The sequence below is a fragment of the Eucalyptus grandis genome, chromosome 7 (genome assembly GCF_016545825.1).
Source record: "Eucalyptus grandis isolate ANBG69807.140 chromosome 7, ASM1654582v1, whole genome shotgun sequence".
Taxonomy (NCBI): domain Eukaryota; kingdom Viridiplantae; phylum Streptophyta; class Magnoliopsida; order Myrtales; family Myrtaceae; genus Eucalyptus; species Eucalyptus grandis.
Genome location: NC_052618.1, coordinates 48,008,429 through 48,023,524, shown reverse-complemented (window position 1 = coordinate 48,023,524; position 15,096 = coordinate 48,008,429). Strand labels below are relative to the sequence as shown.

At 40.8% G+C, this 15,096-nt stretch overlaps 2 protein-coding genes across 2 annotated transcripts; one reads left to right on the top strand and one right to left on the bottom strand.

Annotated features, from left to right (window-relative positions):
- The first annotated feature begins 2,717 nt into the window (after positions 1-2,717).
- On the top strand, positions 2,718-5,011 carry LOC104453906 (protein KTI12 homolog). Its single transcript, XM_010068551.3, has 2 exons — positions 2,718-3,073; positions 3,817-5,011. The coding sequence occupies exon 2, from the start codon at positions 3,860-3,862 to the stop codon at positions 4,766-4,768; it is 909 nt and encodes a 302-aa protein (XP_010066853.1). The 5' UTR covers positions 2,718-3,073; positions 3,817-3,859; the 3' UTR covers positions 4,769-5,011.
- Positions 5,012-5,753: 742 nt separating this feature from the next.
- Positions 5,754-11,999, bottom strand: LOC104453905 (probable methyltransferase PMT5). The gene is made up of 10 exons (XM_010068550.3): positions 11,741-11,999; positions 10,512-11,423; positions 10,229-10,364; positions 9,731-9,971; positions 8,261-8,483; positions 7,983-8,140; positions 7,570-7,873; positions 6,969-7,101; positions 6,456-6,663; positions 5,754-6,063 (listed from the first exon to the last, which is right to left on the bottom strand). The coding sequence occupies exons 2-9, from the start codon at positions 11,021-11,023 to the stop codon at positions 6,514-6,516; spliced, it is 1,857 nt and encodes a 618-aa protein (XP_010066852.2). The 5' UTR covers positions 11,024-11,423; positions 11,741-11,999; the 3' UTR covers positions 5,754-6,063; positions 6,456-6,513.
- Between the last annotated feature and the right edge of the window lie 3,097 nt (positions 12,000-15,096).

Below are 15,096 nucleotides of genomic sequence, written 5' to 3'. Positions count from 1 at the left end.
GGCGAGGCCTAAGTCTCGTGGTCGTTTGGTGAGCTCGAGCGAGTTAGTGGCCGACACCTAACTGAAGAAGAAGAACAAAGTAAAAGGAAAAGATAAAAATAATATAAATAATATAAATCAGTGATGAAAAAAAGTAGTGGAAATTGTTTTTCCTCTTATGAAAAGTAGAAAATATTTTCACTTTTGAAAAAGATTTTTCCATTGCAGAAAACGTTTTCCTTTGTTGGTTTATTTTTTGTAAAGCGAACGTAAGAAAATTTGAAAAACATTTTATTGGGGATAAGTACACTAATGGTGCCATAAGTTGTGTACGGCGCTCACTTTGGTGCCAAAATTTTCCGTCGGATCGGTGCCAAATCGGAGGAAAACGCTCACTTTGGTGCCACCGGCGAAGATTCCGGCCTCCGGCGAAAGATTCTGGCCAAAATGATTTTTTTAAAAAAAAAAAATCGATAAGCCTTTAAATGACGTCGTTTCGGTCCTCCTTAAGAAAACGACGTCGTTTTGCCGTCCTACGTGGATGGCTTCATGGAAACGACACCGTTTAGCTTACATGCGGAAGAAATTAGGGTTTCAACGGGGTCGAAGCCGTGGCCGTCGTCGAGGTTGGGGTCGGAGTCGGGGTCGAAGCTGCGGCCGCAGTGGCCATCATCGAGGTCGGGGTCGGGGTCGAAGCTACGGCCGTCGAGTGGCCATCGTCGGGGTCGGGGTCGGGGTTTGAGCCACGGCCGTCGAGTGGCCATCGTCACAGTCAGGGTCGAGGTCGGGGTCGGAGCTACGGCCGCCGAGTGGCCATCGTTGGGGTCGGGGTTGGGGTCGAGGTCGGAGCCGCTGCCGTTGAGTGGCCATCGTCGGGGTTAGGGTCGAGGTCGGGGTCGAGGTCGGGGTCGAAGCTGTGGCCGCCGAGCGCAAGGACCGTCGAGGACGGCGACGATCGAAGATTAGGGTTTTGAATTGGGGGAGACACCAAACGGCGTCGTTTTGGTATTTGGATGCTGACTCAACTCTCCGACGAGCCACGTTGGCGTCAAAAATTAATAAAAAAAGGCCACGTCGGATTTCCAGCCAATTTCGTCGGAGTTGGCACCAAAGTGAGCGTTTTTCAAATTTTTTGGCACTTAAGTGATCCGACGGAAACTTTTGGCACCAAAGTGAGCGTCGTACACAACTTATGGCACCATTAGTGTACTTATCCCCATTTTATTGAAAGTTAACCGAGCTTTATTATTACATAATTTCTCTAATATCAACTTAGATGAAAGATAGGCAAAACCATTATAGTAGTTCATATAATTTTTATATGGTGAAAATTACACAAACGGTGTATGAACTTTAATTCAATATATCATATCGTTTTTATATTTGTATTTATTCAACGTGGTTCTTAAATTATCGGTAAGTGTTAATTTAGTTTATAAACTATATGGAAATGTACAAGATTGCATTTCTAATAATTCGAGTTAGCGAACTCTGTTGATGTGGCTTTCAATTCCTTATGAACAATGGACCAAAAACAGAAAAAGTTAGGGCGCGTTTAGTAATGATTTTGTTCCCGATAGTAAATTATGATCAGAAATGACTTTTTATTTATTCTGTTTCCGGGAATATATTCTAAGCATTTTAAACTGTTTAGTAGTTGTCCAATTTTTTTATTTTATTTTGGAATAGAATTGTGTTTGGTGCCGCTTCATTAATTCTGTTCCAAATCAATTTCTTTTAATTTTTAAATAATTTTTATATTTTTATATTTTTCTCCTATTCTTCTTCTTCTTCAGGCTGGCGACCTTACCGGATTGTCGCCGACCCTCGTCGGCTGAGCCTCGCCGGGGCTGGGTGAGCCTTCGTCGAGGCTAGGCGAGGCCCACGGCAAGGCTCGCCTAGCCTCATGGTGGCCAAGCGAGCCCAATCTCGCTGATGGCCAGGCGAGCCTCGCCGGTGGCTAGGCGGGACTCACTAGGGCTGGGCGAGGCCTACCTGGCCACCGGTGGGGCTAGGCAAGCCTTGCCAGGGCCAGGCGGGCCTCCCCCAGCCTAGCCCCACCTCGTCGGAGTCTCGCCGACGACCACTGGCAGCGGCGGCTGGTGGTGGACAACGGCAGACGAGGCGGTCGATGAAGAAGAAGAAAAGAGAAGAAAAAGAAGAAGAGAAAATGGAAGAAGAAGAGTTGTTTTTATTCTTAGATTTGTTCCCAGAATAAGAATTAACTTTTTTTTATTCTTGATTCTGTTCTAAATCTACTTTTGGGTACAAAAAAATATAAATTTGTTATCGGAAACAAAAATTTTACCAAACGCGATTATGTTCCCAAACTACTTCCGGGAATAAATAATCAAAATTTGACATTATTTGGATGGTTACCAAACATGACTTTACATGCCAACACTCAATTCCTTTTTCCTTGTCTAAAATAGATGCATAAACAGATGAAACACGATGACTCATTGTTTTTAAAAATTCAACTTAGTGTATATTCATTCACATTATCAAAATAACTTTTGATTTGTCATATGAGCCAATAGGAGAACTACACCGAATATTTATCAATAATTCAAAATCACATTGGACAAAATTAAAAATCGAGAGTTGACATTGTATATTAAATTGAAGTTGACAAATAATTTGTGTTATTTTCTCGGGTTAAATGTAGTGTATGATTATTTGTAGCTTATACATATATATATATATATATATATTGTATACTTAAAATTTTAATAAAACAGGAGAATCAGTTTCGGTGCTTGCGCTTCCTCTCTCCCTTTTTCGTCGCGCTGTTCTTCGTTCTTCCGTTCCACGCAACCCTAAAAGGAGCGAGCTTCAACCGCAGGTGAACCTCCGCCGGCGGCGATAAGCTCCGGCCAACAGTTTCGCGTCGAACGAGAGAGGAGGGGGGTTTCTCGCGGTGAATTCAACACACGTAGATCGATAACTGAACAAAGGAAGGCGAACTGAAGCCGCGGAGGAGAACGGGAACTTAGCCAGGATCGGGGAGATTCGAAATTCTCGTCGGATGCGCCTTCCCTCTTTCATCCCCAGAAACGAGAGCGCCGGTTTCCGGTCTCTTCTCCAGCGCCCGGTACGGCTCTCGGCCATTTCTTTTTTGCCCTGGTTCATGCGGATTGCTCTATGGACTCTCGTGCTGTCTGAGTTAGGGTTTTCGAGTGGGTCCTTCTCTGTTTGTCGAAACTGATACGTGGTCGATAGTTTTTTGCGATACTGCTTTGTGTTTTTGGGCGGGATGCGGATTACTGGAACCGATTGGGGAGAAATTCCTGTCCTTTACTCCAGTCGCAGGTCCTTGTTTTTTCTTTTTTAATTTTCAGAAATCTGGTGAATTTTTGGTCCGTAAACTTGGTTGAGATGTCCTCTGATTCTTATCAACCCGTTGGCAATTCAGTATGTACTGCCATGCGTACAAGATTTGATTTTTTACCCTAATTGTTGTGTCCCTGTTAGCTACAAAACAGTGAAGACGAATACGAGCTCTGCTCATTGGAACTAGTTTAGTGTTTAGGGAACTAGTTTAGTCTTTTGGAATATCATCCATTTCGAACAGAATTGCTCTACAGCACCATTGCCGTCAATTACATGTTTATGTTCAACTCTACATGGAAGTTATCTCTCTCTTTTAACGAATTCTCTAAGCAGAAGTCGAATAATATCTCCTAAATGCCATTAGACATAGTTTAATGTGGTTTACGACATAAATGTCAGTATCACTTGTGCCTCTTGTTTCTAGTATGAATAAATACTGCCGAGAAAGCGAGGTGTTTGTTATTGAAGTGGGTAAAAGCCACTGATAGTTTGAACTATGGGCAGGAAGCACTTCTGCAAGAAGACCCATCTAAGCATCGATTGATAGATGGCATTGGTTGTGATCTGCGGGCAGCCATGCAGCGGGAAGTCGACAGCTGCGCTTTGCCTTGCTGAAGCCCTTAAGGAGTCGGAAGCGAATCCCATTGTTAGGATAATTGATGAAGGGTCCTTCCACCTTGATCGCAATCAGAGCTATGCCGATATGCCTGCCGAGAAGAATTTAAGAGGAGTCCTCCGGTCTGAAGTGGACAGGTCACTGTCGAAGGAAGATGTCGTCATAGTCGATTCTTTGAACAATATCAAGGGCTATAGGTATGAGCTCTGGTGCTTGGCTCGTGCCGCCGGTATAAGGTACTGCGTTGTGTTCTGTGATGCAGAGGAAACACATTGTCGGAAATGGAACGAGGAACGCAGGGAAAAGGGAGAAGCTGCATACGACGATAAGATTTTTGAGGACCTGGCAAGAAGATTTGAGAGGCCAGATAGAAGAAACCGCTGGGATTCTCCTTTGTTCGAACTATGGCCGCATAAAGAGGGAGTGACTAATTCTTCTGCTGCCATCACAGAGGCTGTTTCATACTTGACGAAAAAGGTGGACTCAAAATCACGAGACGTCAAGGTTTTGCAGCCAACCATTGCTACGCAGAATGCACGGTTTTCGGAAGCGAATTCGCTTTACGAGCTGGACAGGGCAACACAGGAGGTGATCAGCGCAATCGTGGAAACACAATCCCAGGCCCTGGGAGGCCCTTCAAACGGGATCTCTGTTGGCGTAGGATTGCCGACTATTACCATTTCAAGATCAGTTGGGCTGCCGGAGCTACGAAGGCTCCGGCGAACTTTCATTAAGTTGACAGGACAAACGAGTTTAAGCGGGCGACCGCCGCCTGCTGATGCAGAGAGCGCCAAGCGGATGTTTGTAGACTATTTGAACCGGGAACTAGGTGCTGCTTGAACTCGAACAGTTCTGATACAAGCAATTTCACAATTTTGTTTCATCTAAAATAATTTCTCAAGTAATCTTCTAGGATGCTCAAACTTGTTAATGGCTGTGCTCTAAATTTTAACTACCTGCCGAGAGTGAATACTTGGATGTCTTGTCTTGGCGTTGGATGGAGCAAAATGTGAGATTTTGTTCTTTAACTTGCATGAATGTGTATTGGCTTTCTATTTTTCGGTTTCATTGGTTAAGTATAAAGGAATGGCCTGTGTTTGGTCGAGCGTATTTAAACGTGGTCTGCATGTTGATTTGTTATAGAACGATGCGTACACTTATGGTAATTTCAAATCTATAAGAAAATTGTCTTGGAAACCCTTGTTAATGCAGATTCTCTTGGTTTCTTTTAGACCGGTCTGCTATGAGATGAAAAGATTATTCTCGCTGCCTTGTCATTCACTCGGCATGCTGTATTATTGTCAAGATCAAATTTGGGTAATGATGTAAATGAGGTGGGCAGAACTTCAAATAATGATTCAGTTTCTGACATGCCACAATAATGATTCAGAAACAGTTTCTGACATGCCACATTTACATGATTTAATAATAAGGATGAATTTTTTTTCCTTGAAGTGTGTATTATCACGTTCATCATACTGAAATTACTTTTTTCTAATTAAAAATGAGTGCACTTAAATGTAATTTTTTTCCATTTGAGTTTTTTAGCCAATTTTTTTTTGTTTATAAATTTGTTAATACATTCCTCTTACGTTGTCGACATTTAGTTGCGGACATTAATTTTTTTCTAATTTTAAACAAATAAAATATTAAAAAGCTTAAATGGATCGCAACTTTTCAAATGTGTTTCCACTAATTAGCTTTTTTATCAAATTGCTTCGTGATGTACTCTTCAATTATTGTTTACCCAGCAGTTTTTACTTTTCACGAAGACCCTTTAGGTTAAAGTTCTATGCTGTTGATCCAGGGTTCCTACAACCTTCAATTTTTTTTTGGGGTATCCAAAAAATATCAGGAAAAAAGAGAGTTTAATAAAAACATATAGATCAATTATCAATCTCAAAATTGATAGGTGGAGAAAAAAAATTGGAGACTAAAAAAAATGAGAACACGGGATGAATGAATTGCTACAGATGCATGAACAAAATTCAATGCGGCTACTTTTCCGGCCAAACCCCTGGATCTACAGTTTGCACACCAAGTAATTCAGCCGAGGCCGACGTCCAATTTTTCTTTTCGCGACTGAAGAATAAGCCACGTGGAGATTCCGTCAGATGGTTCACTCTCTAGTTGACCTGAAAAGAAGAGATCCGGTCTGGTGAGATCAACCAATTTCGATAAGCTATGCGTAGATTTCTCACTGAAAATGAATGCCTAAACATACGTTTAACTGAAGTGAGGATATGTGACTATAATTTCTGCGCTTCCTTAAACATAACAATCAGCACACCAGAGCTTGAGGGTGGCGAAGAAAGGTCATTCAGCAGCACAAAGGCGAATTTTAATCTAGGTACTCAATGAGATGCCAAAAAGTGATACATTGAGTTGCTGATGTAGCAAACTGATAACAGTCATTCATCTGCTGTATTCATTCTATGAAAAGTGGCATTACTAATAAATATCAAGAAATCATTGCGATAACTAGTCTGCAAATTGTTGACCTTGATAAGAGGGAGATTAGGACTACCTGAGCTAAAACAATGTACAGTTCTTGGATGGTGAAAACCTTTCCACAGCAGAATCGATCATTTCCTCACAAAAGGTTTCTGACAAACAAGTAGCCGTTGGTCACTGCCATTTTGAAGGTCAATCACACGAGCTTCCCACCGAATCTGAGTAGCAAGCATTCTCGCCAGCTCTATCACTCCCATTCTGTCAGATAGGACAACCCACCCCTAGAGTTGCATCAAATGTCAGATATCAAAAATCACTTGTCAGATGAGAAGACTCATATAAGATGATTAAAATTCTATGCATTAGACTAAGTTGCAGTACCCATACTGAAATACATCAAGGATTAAAATTGTAGATACATGCAAAAGGGTCTGGCTGCATTAAGTAGTTTACAAAAGAAGGAGCAAAAAAGAAAAGAAAGCTATGAACAGCTTTAGATCAGCAAAGCATAAACTAAATAAGATATTCTTTATACGTTCAAGCAAAAGCAATGAGGTATATTTTAGACCGAAAAAGAAAAAGCTACCTCAGGACGCAGAATTCTATCCATTTCCAACAATAAGTCCATCATGCTGCACCTCTCAGAACTGAGATGAGAAAGTAGACCATTTGCATGGAGCATATCATAGGTTCGAGGGTATGTTGGAAATGGTTCACACCTGCATGAAACAAAATAATTACTAGGTTTTCAAAGCCCCAGAAAGCATGAATAAAAAGTATTTTGAGTTTTAAGAAGTACATGAGCAAATAAAACTTATTATCATAACTTTTCACAGACCATTTACTCAATGACACATTTGCAAAGTGACAAATATAGATGGAGTGACAAGAATACATATAGATATATCCAGGTGGGTTGAGATGGAAGCAAGCAAAGCAAACATAGATGGAGTAACAAAAATCACCATTGCTATGAGGCATTACAACCATCTCAATTTCAAAATTTAGAATGATGATATATAGCAAAAGGCGATTTTTGTTTCTAAATAATGGCAACTGACAATCAAAAAGAAAACTCCGCATTTCCACAGGATAAACAGAATTTGTTGGTAAGACAATCCTGATTCCAGAAAGAGAGGCTTATGACTGTTTGTTTTATATCTAAAGTTACCCACAATTGTACTTACCAATCATGTAAAACCCCAGCAAAACCCCGCTCGAGAATGAGAGGCAGTGTATTCTGGGCTCCAACAGGCACAACATTCATAAGCCAAACTGACTTCTTTTCTTCCAAAAACGCATTATTCAAGCCCCCGTAATGAGCATTCATGTCCATAACATTCCGAACCATGTTAAATGGAGGTAATGGGTCTTCATCTCCTGGCCTTTTTGGATGGTCAGAAAAAATCAAAGGAGTGAGCAGAGACCAATAGTTTTTCAGAGATGATCTCCAGTACTGCAGGTCCTCAAAAAAGTCATCAGGTTGAACTCCTGCAATGACAGGATGATCAATAACTGGTTCAGCATTTGGACTCTGTCAACAAGGTCGAATAATATTAAGGCTGCAGGAAAGAGGGAAAAGAAATGGAACAATGCTTACGATGTAATTCAAGCTCTGCCGAACTCAAATATGGACCAGATGATCTATTCTGTATGGAAGTCCAGTGTTTGCTGGAAACGCCACTAATGCATGAAACGAGGGGCTGATAGTATGATTGAAGATCCTGTCCTTTACAAAGGGGTATGGCAGCCTGCTTGCTATTAGAATATAAAGGAGAAAGGTCAATAGACGACAAAGGATCCAACTAAACTTGTGGAGTTCAGAGAACTGATCTCACAAGAAAACACCATCAGTATAAGTCTGCAGGAGCTACTCACCGAGATTTGTAGCAGTTTGTCTCCACAGTTTTTTGCCATATGAAAGTATCATCTTGCTGAGCGAGTAAACTCCAACAAATTTCGTCAGTGAATTTTTCCAGGGGAACAACCATTTTTGCCTTTTTTGTACTCGAACTTCCCTGTACCTTGTTCACTGGTGCAGTTAAAACAAAGTAACCTCCAGGTCTCAGCAGTCGATCTACTTCTAAAAGGAAAATCCCATCTGCTTCGAAAAATGAGAGTCGGCAATTAGCTCCACCAAATAATGTTACAGCTTTTGCGAGCTAAAAGGAAAAGCATTCACTAACATAATGCATACTAAGTCAAGATTACTAGAGAAATTCTTAATTTTATGTCTTCTTGAATTATTGGAGGTTTATTTAGCTTAGACTTGTTCAACAAAAGCCATGTCATTCCCATGATATGACCATTAGCATCAAAACCAAGCAACAAGGTCCTCAGCTCCACCTATATCAGTTTTTTCCTGTACAGTCCAACATCTTAACAAAGCAAACTTGACACATCAATAACACACAAGAAGAAAAAAGTAAACCTAAATGAACCTGCGATCGGTCATTGTTATAAATGTTAAACAGTTTCTCGATATGAATCCTTTTTGCTCATCATCCTTAGACCTTAAAATCTCACTGTTTTGGATCAAAAGGCTTTCTGCCTGTGATCGCTGCCCCATACACCTCCATAGTTTAATTACCATTTGCAAGTGAAGGACATACGCTGAACTGGTTGTCTCCAACAAACCAAACAAGGAGCACCCACCATCCCTTTCTTCACAGTCCAGGAGCAAAGCTCCATTTCAGATTAAAAAATACGAGATTGCTGTTTTCCTGAACTGTTGGGCTTATTAAAGAGGGAGTACAAAATTCAACAAGTAAATGGAAAAGATAAAAACTTGAAAAGGACCTCGGCGGAGCTGTTAGTTTCACAATTAAAAACAAGAAATTTGCTCAAGCGCAGACTAGATTGTGGCTTTTGGACTTCTTGTATTCAATGGTGACCCTAAAGGGTCAATGAAGAGAGGTGTTGTGCCATAGACACAGACAGGGACCTGGACAACAATCTCACTCCCTCATTAAAGCTTATTTGCCGCTATTCTATAGGCCAATTCATTGAACGGACGTGCTCAACATGATGATAGCTTATGCTGAATGGTTCAACAAATGCCATCTTACACTGCACAGGTTTTAACTCATTCCTTCAAAGAATAACCAGCTCCTACCACAGGCTCCTATGATTTCCAGAGAGAGTTTTGCTAATCACAGAGCAAGAGACCATAAACCAATTAAAGCTAATATGGCAATGGAAATAATCACTATAGCAGCTGATACAGCTAGAAATTTCTTTAACCATAGCAGTTAAGCAATATATTTAATAGAAAAATAGTAAAGCTCAAAAGACTACAGGAAAACTAACAAGGAAAAAGCAGAATTAGTTAAGCCAATAAAAAAGTACCTTTGTCATCCCAAACGATTCCACATTGAGCACAGTGAACCATGTCGTATGACAACGTAGGATATGGAAGTTGCCGAGAAACAAAATTGCCAATGATTGCAGGAAGACCTCTCTCGAGGGCCATTTGGACTTGGCTACCAGTTGCCTCATATGCCGCAACACAAACAGCCATGACCTTTAAAGATAGTAAATGAGCCCCAAAACTGCCAAAACCACAACCAATATCCAGCACTGTGCGCACCTGCAAAGTGTATATTGGAACAATTATATGTTAATGCCCTTTCAAATGCAAAAAGAGGACTACAGGCAGAAAAGTGGGAATTTTAGAAAGAATGACTAGGAACAAGAACCTTTATGGTATGTCACAGTTACCACTACAATTTAGCACTACACTAAAAGCCAATGCATAAAAAATCACGCTATAACCAACTTTAGAGAATCTCATGTATAAAATAAATATGTATCAAAGTGATATCTTGAGATAAAAAGAAGAGGTACCCCTGCTTGAATAAATTCTGTGTCACTTCCCAATCCTAGCATCTCCGCAATTTGGCGGGAATAGTCTTTGACACCGTCAAAGATTGAACCGTCATCAGAGTGGAAAGCAATTTGATTTTCTTCTAGCAGCATCATCCTAAAGAAGTCAAGAAAATAAGCATAGGCATGGGAGTCAAAATCATGAAAGAGCTATAAGAAATCACTACAATCTGGATAAAGTAATAGGTTGTGCAGACAGGAGTAGCTTATTAGCTCAAGGACTAGCTTAAGTGAGAAGACGGACCTTTTAGTCATGCTTCCAGAAGAAAGAAATTGGTCCTTCGTAATCTTCACATTTCCACTCCATATCACATCCCGTCCAGCTGGCCACCTGAGAGGGATCTTATATTCTTTCGGAGGGCGAACCAAACAGCGATCTAATTCTCTTGACAGCTCGCAGTGACGATCAAACACCTCCCCGTCCTTATATCCAGCCAACATATTTGCAGAGACATTGTAGCAGGGCACAAAGTTCTCCCTCTCTTTGCCACATAGACCAAGCTCCTTTACTCGACTAGCACCTCCTGAAAGAGATTTCAGCTCCAAATAATCAACAGCAGCTTGCTCCTTTAGCTTTCTATAGTTCGTATAGATGTCAGGCGCCGGAGTGGAAGTTGCAGCTTCAAATGCATTTGAAGAAGACGATCCCAGGACAGTGATGAGTGCTAGCACACTTATAAGGCACAAGACTAACCAACTGATTGGTGGCCTTGGGCCAAAAATGAGAGCAAGCTTATTCCACAAGGGGCTTCTCATGTTCAAAGTTTGTGCAAGCCCGTTCAGAACCCAAGTTATAAGTCCCTTAGATCACCAATTTTTGTCGTTCTAATTCTCCAGAAAGCACAAGATCCGCTACCTATCATGAATAACATGCGCTTCACACACTACCATGTACCTCACAGTTCATCTGAGCATTCCCCCTTCGTGCCTTGCAAACTGAAGAGAACGAATCTCCGACACTAGATTATGCCATCAGTCACATGAGGTCAGCAGACTCTCCGAAATCAGAGTTCCCTCAAGTCCACGAGCATGAATAGAACTCACAAAATCCCACAACAAAAGCCCAAATTCCCAATTCGATCACCAACAGCCTATCCTCAGATTCTCGAAACCTATAAAAGGCTCGAATCAATGCCAATTCTGCTCCAGATCGCTCCTGCAAAGAACAGTCAAATGATTCAACAGATCCTAACCATTCCATTGGAGCTCCCGACGCCACTCATCCTCTCGAAACGAACACGACAAAAAGAAGAAAGAAAATCAGAACATCATATCACACTAGACGCAACACAGCAAGCCCCGAACTCCCAACAATTCAGCCCTCCACCGAATCCTCAGCTAACGGAACACCAAAAAAAAAAAACCAGATCAACGCATCACCGCCCCATCGCGGAACCGCATTGCCCTCCAGATCCCGAGACGAGACGAAAACCGCACAGATCAGATCGAGTATAAAGCGACCAGGGCACTCACCGGCGCGCTCGAACTCCGCCAATGCCGCCGCGTAGGGCTCGGGAACCAAAAGAAAAAATGCCGACGCGCCGCCGCCGCCTCCGCCGCCGCCGCCGCTCCTCGAATCGGAAAGGCTTTCGGGAATTCAATCCGCAACCCGACCGCGCGCGAGCAATGGCGCTGTTGCCCAGGCGCGAGTGCAGTGCCGCAACAGCTCCTTCCTTCCTTCCTTCCTTATTCTTCCTCGGAATCCCCCAATCGAGATCCAGGGGCTCGCTTATTTAGACAGGACGGGCACAGGGCATTTTCGTTGGTTTTACTTTTCCGCCCGAATTATTAAATAAATAAATAAAAAGAAAAAAAGTACTCGATAGATTAATTTAATGCGATGGGAGCTGCGACAGGGGAATAATTGTTATTTTAATGTTGTTTGCGGTTTGTCTGGCTTTGGCATTTCGTGCTTTTAACCCACTCTTCTTTAATTAATCGAATCATCGCGATCTTGTTGATCAGTTCCCTCACGACATGACGGATTTAACCAAGGTGTTGCAATTCTCACGGCGCTACCTGTTTTTTCGTGGCAGTTCGTGCTTTTAACCCTCCCTTCTTTAATTAATTAAATCAGTCACGACTTCAATGATGAGTTCCTCTAAACATAATAGATCTAATTCAATTAAGATGCTGTGATTTTCACGGTGCTATGTATTTTTTTTCGTCCCACGTGCAATGGGGGTGTTGAAAATAAACATGACTCGGTTGACAAAATTCAAAATTCAATGGTAATATGATAAAGCATTTGTTAAGTATGATTAACACAATAAAATAACGAGCTAATATCATAACAAATTCAAACTGATATATTTATATCATGTTTATCACGAATTAACTCTACATCCATCTTGAACTATTTTTTTATCATAAAAATCCTCTAATTGCGATAAATGTGATACAAGTGTATTAAATTATGGCAAATGTGGCACGAAAGTATTAATATGGGGATTTTCAAACACGAAAAATTAGTTTTTGATAATTTGATATGGATGTACTAGTTTTGAAAAATAAGATATGGATGTACTTTATGATAAAAAAAAAATTTGGAGTAAATATAAGATGAGTGTATTACTAGTTTGAAAATTTTTATTATATTAATCTTAAAATAATTCAGGTTTGTAAAATATCGAACATGCATGACATCATGAAAAGCGTCCGTGAAATGATATTTCATTTAAATATTCAACGCTGAACTGGGCGACCCATTAGACATAATTAATCGAATAAATCGATTCTGTTTTCCACCAGCAGCTGCGCCACACCAACACGACACGGGACGGCGGGACAGCTTGGGGTCGTGCGCACGACGGAATCACACGTCGCGGCACTGTGGGCGTGGGGCCCAAGGCGGGCCACAGATCGCCTCCGTGGGTTCCGCGCACGAGCGAGACGAGCGGCTGAGATTCGCGGCCGTCAGAGGCGACGCAATGATGGGTTCGAGTTGTCCCCGACCAGAGCCCATCTGTTTTTAGGGGGTTTTCCGATCGTTGATATTTATTATTTTATTCTAATGACAGCTTTGAGAAAAAGCGAAAGCAAAAGCAAATTATTTAGGGGGTTGCCAAATGGAGGATTTTAGATCCGCTGGTCGCGTCCGGTTGGATGACGAATGTGACGGATGGGATTCGGGCGGTGGACTTTTTCGATGGTGTCAAGAAGAGCGATCGCGTCGAATTTCCAAATTTGGATTCTTAGAACTAGCCATTATATTCTGCGCAAAAAAGCGAAGTCCAATTACATACGTATCTATATGTATTATAAGTCTAGGGGGTAGGATTAATTATTGTCGCCATAGGTTTTCTAAATGAAAGTCATAATCATGATTGGACTGTTTCAAAGAAAACGGTGTGGGTGGGGAATGGGAAGAAAAGGTACCCCTAGGGGCGAGCAAGATCCTACGTTGAACCAAAATGGTTTTAAAAAATTTCCTATGTGGACCAAACCGATTGAATTAGAAGAGACGACTGAACTATTTAAAAAATAATTTCTATAAATTAATAAATTATATTATTAGAAATAATTAATCAATTATAATAATTTTGTCTAAACATTTTGTGGATGACATTCAATCTTTTATGTGAAACAAACGATTGTTTTTAGAATAATATTTCCCAAAATTTTTATTGTTTGTGAAACAAACATAGTCGAAATTAAAATTTGAGCTATGACTTGACAAGCAATCGCACGATTTGAATTCAATTTATCGAGATTCTAATCTCAATCGCCCAAATTCGATACAATTTTTTTTTCACAATCTCGCGATTTGTAGATGCAGCAAGGATGCGAAGAGAGCGTACAACGCGCCCTGCTGCTCGACGCAGGAGGCGCTCTGCTTCATCTGGCGAAGCCGGTGGAGGAAACTTACGCATCCATCGGAACCAAAATACGGTCGGTTTCTCGACTCCATCGTTCTTGTCAGCTCACGTTCTCCTCCTGTCCCTCATACGGGTGACCTGTCGTTTGAGGGTGCTGAATTTCATTAATGTCCGCGGAAATTATGCTTAATTGTAGTTTAATGCAATGATTAAATCCCATTAATGAACACCCCAAAAGTTTAGCTACATATCCATCCATGTGACATGATATATTATAAAAATAAAAATAAAACACTCAGCCACCCTCAAGGTCAATCGGATTAGTTCATAATTCCACAAACGGGGAACTGGTCTTAAACTGATCTGTCCTGAAAACGATAACCCTATTCATTACATGAAATGTGTTGAAAATTGTGAACTTTCTTTTCGTAGTCTTTGTTTAGTAAGTTTTGCTCCTTGACATGATTATCATATGATGCTCATTTGAGCCAAAAAAGTGATATTAATCCATAAGGAGCTATGCTTTTTTAAGCCTATACATTTCGGGTACATGGCGATCCGCTGGATAAGGGTGATAAAGATAGGGGAAAAAGTAAATTGGGAAGAAAAGTCAAGGGGCAAGTACGTGTTTGGCTTAATTCTTGCCTAATGCGCTATAGAATAATCAAAAAGTTATTTGTGCAAGTGAAATTCTCAACAAAAAAAATTGATTTGTGCAATTAAGTCGTCTAAATTATTTAATTTACAAATCAAGGCTTTTTTTGGTCATTAACCGTTGATAACTTCATTAAAAAAATTATGAATATATTTTGTTACAAAATGCTTATCGAAAATTTTAGGACTAAATTAACCGTCATACGATAAGATAAGGATCTTCCGGCTAATTTTCTCTCTTTTTGCATATCTGCCCACAAAAAAAAAAAAAAAAAAAAAATGACAAGCAATTCACGCTGTGTTTTTATTTAATTTCGTAAAATTTTGCCTTTCTTCTCCCTTCCTTCTGCTCTCCCC

Excerpts from the sequence above, each read along its gene's own strand:
- LOC104453905 (XM_010068550.3), bottom strand. The coding sequence starts at position 11,023 with ATGAGAAGCCCCTTGTGGAATAAGCTTGCTCTCATTTTTGGCCCAAGG. Across the intron at positions 10,365-10,511 it reads TCTGGAAGCATGACTAAAAG|GATGATGCTGCTAGAAGAAA; the intron begins GTCCGTCTTCTC and ends TGACTTCTTTAG. Across the intron at positions 8,484-9,730 it reads AATCGTTTGGGATGACAAAG|ATGGGATTTTCCTTTTAGAA; the intron begins GTACTTTTTTAT and ends TTTTCGAAGCAG.
- LOC104453906 (XM_010068551.3), top strand. The coding sequence starts at position 3,860 with ATGGCATTGGTTGTGATCTGCGGGCAGCCATGCAGCGGGAAGTCGACA.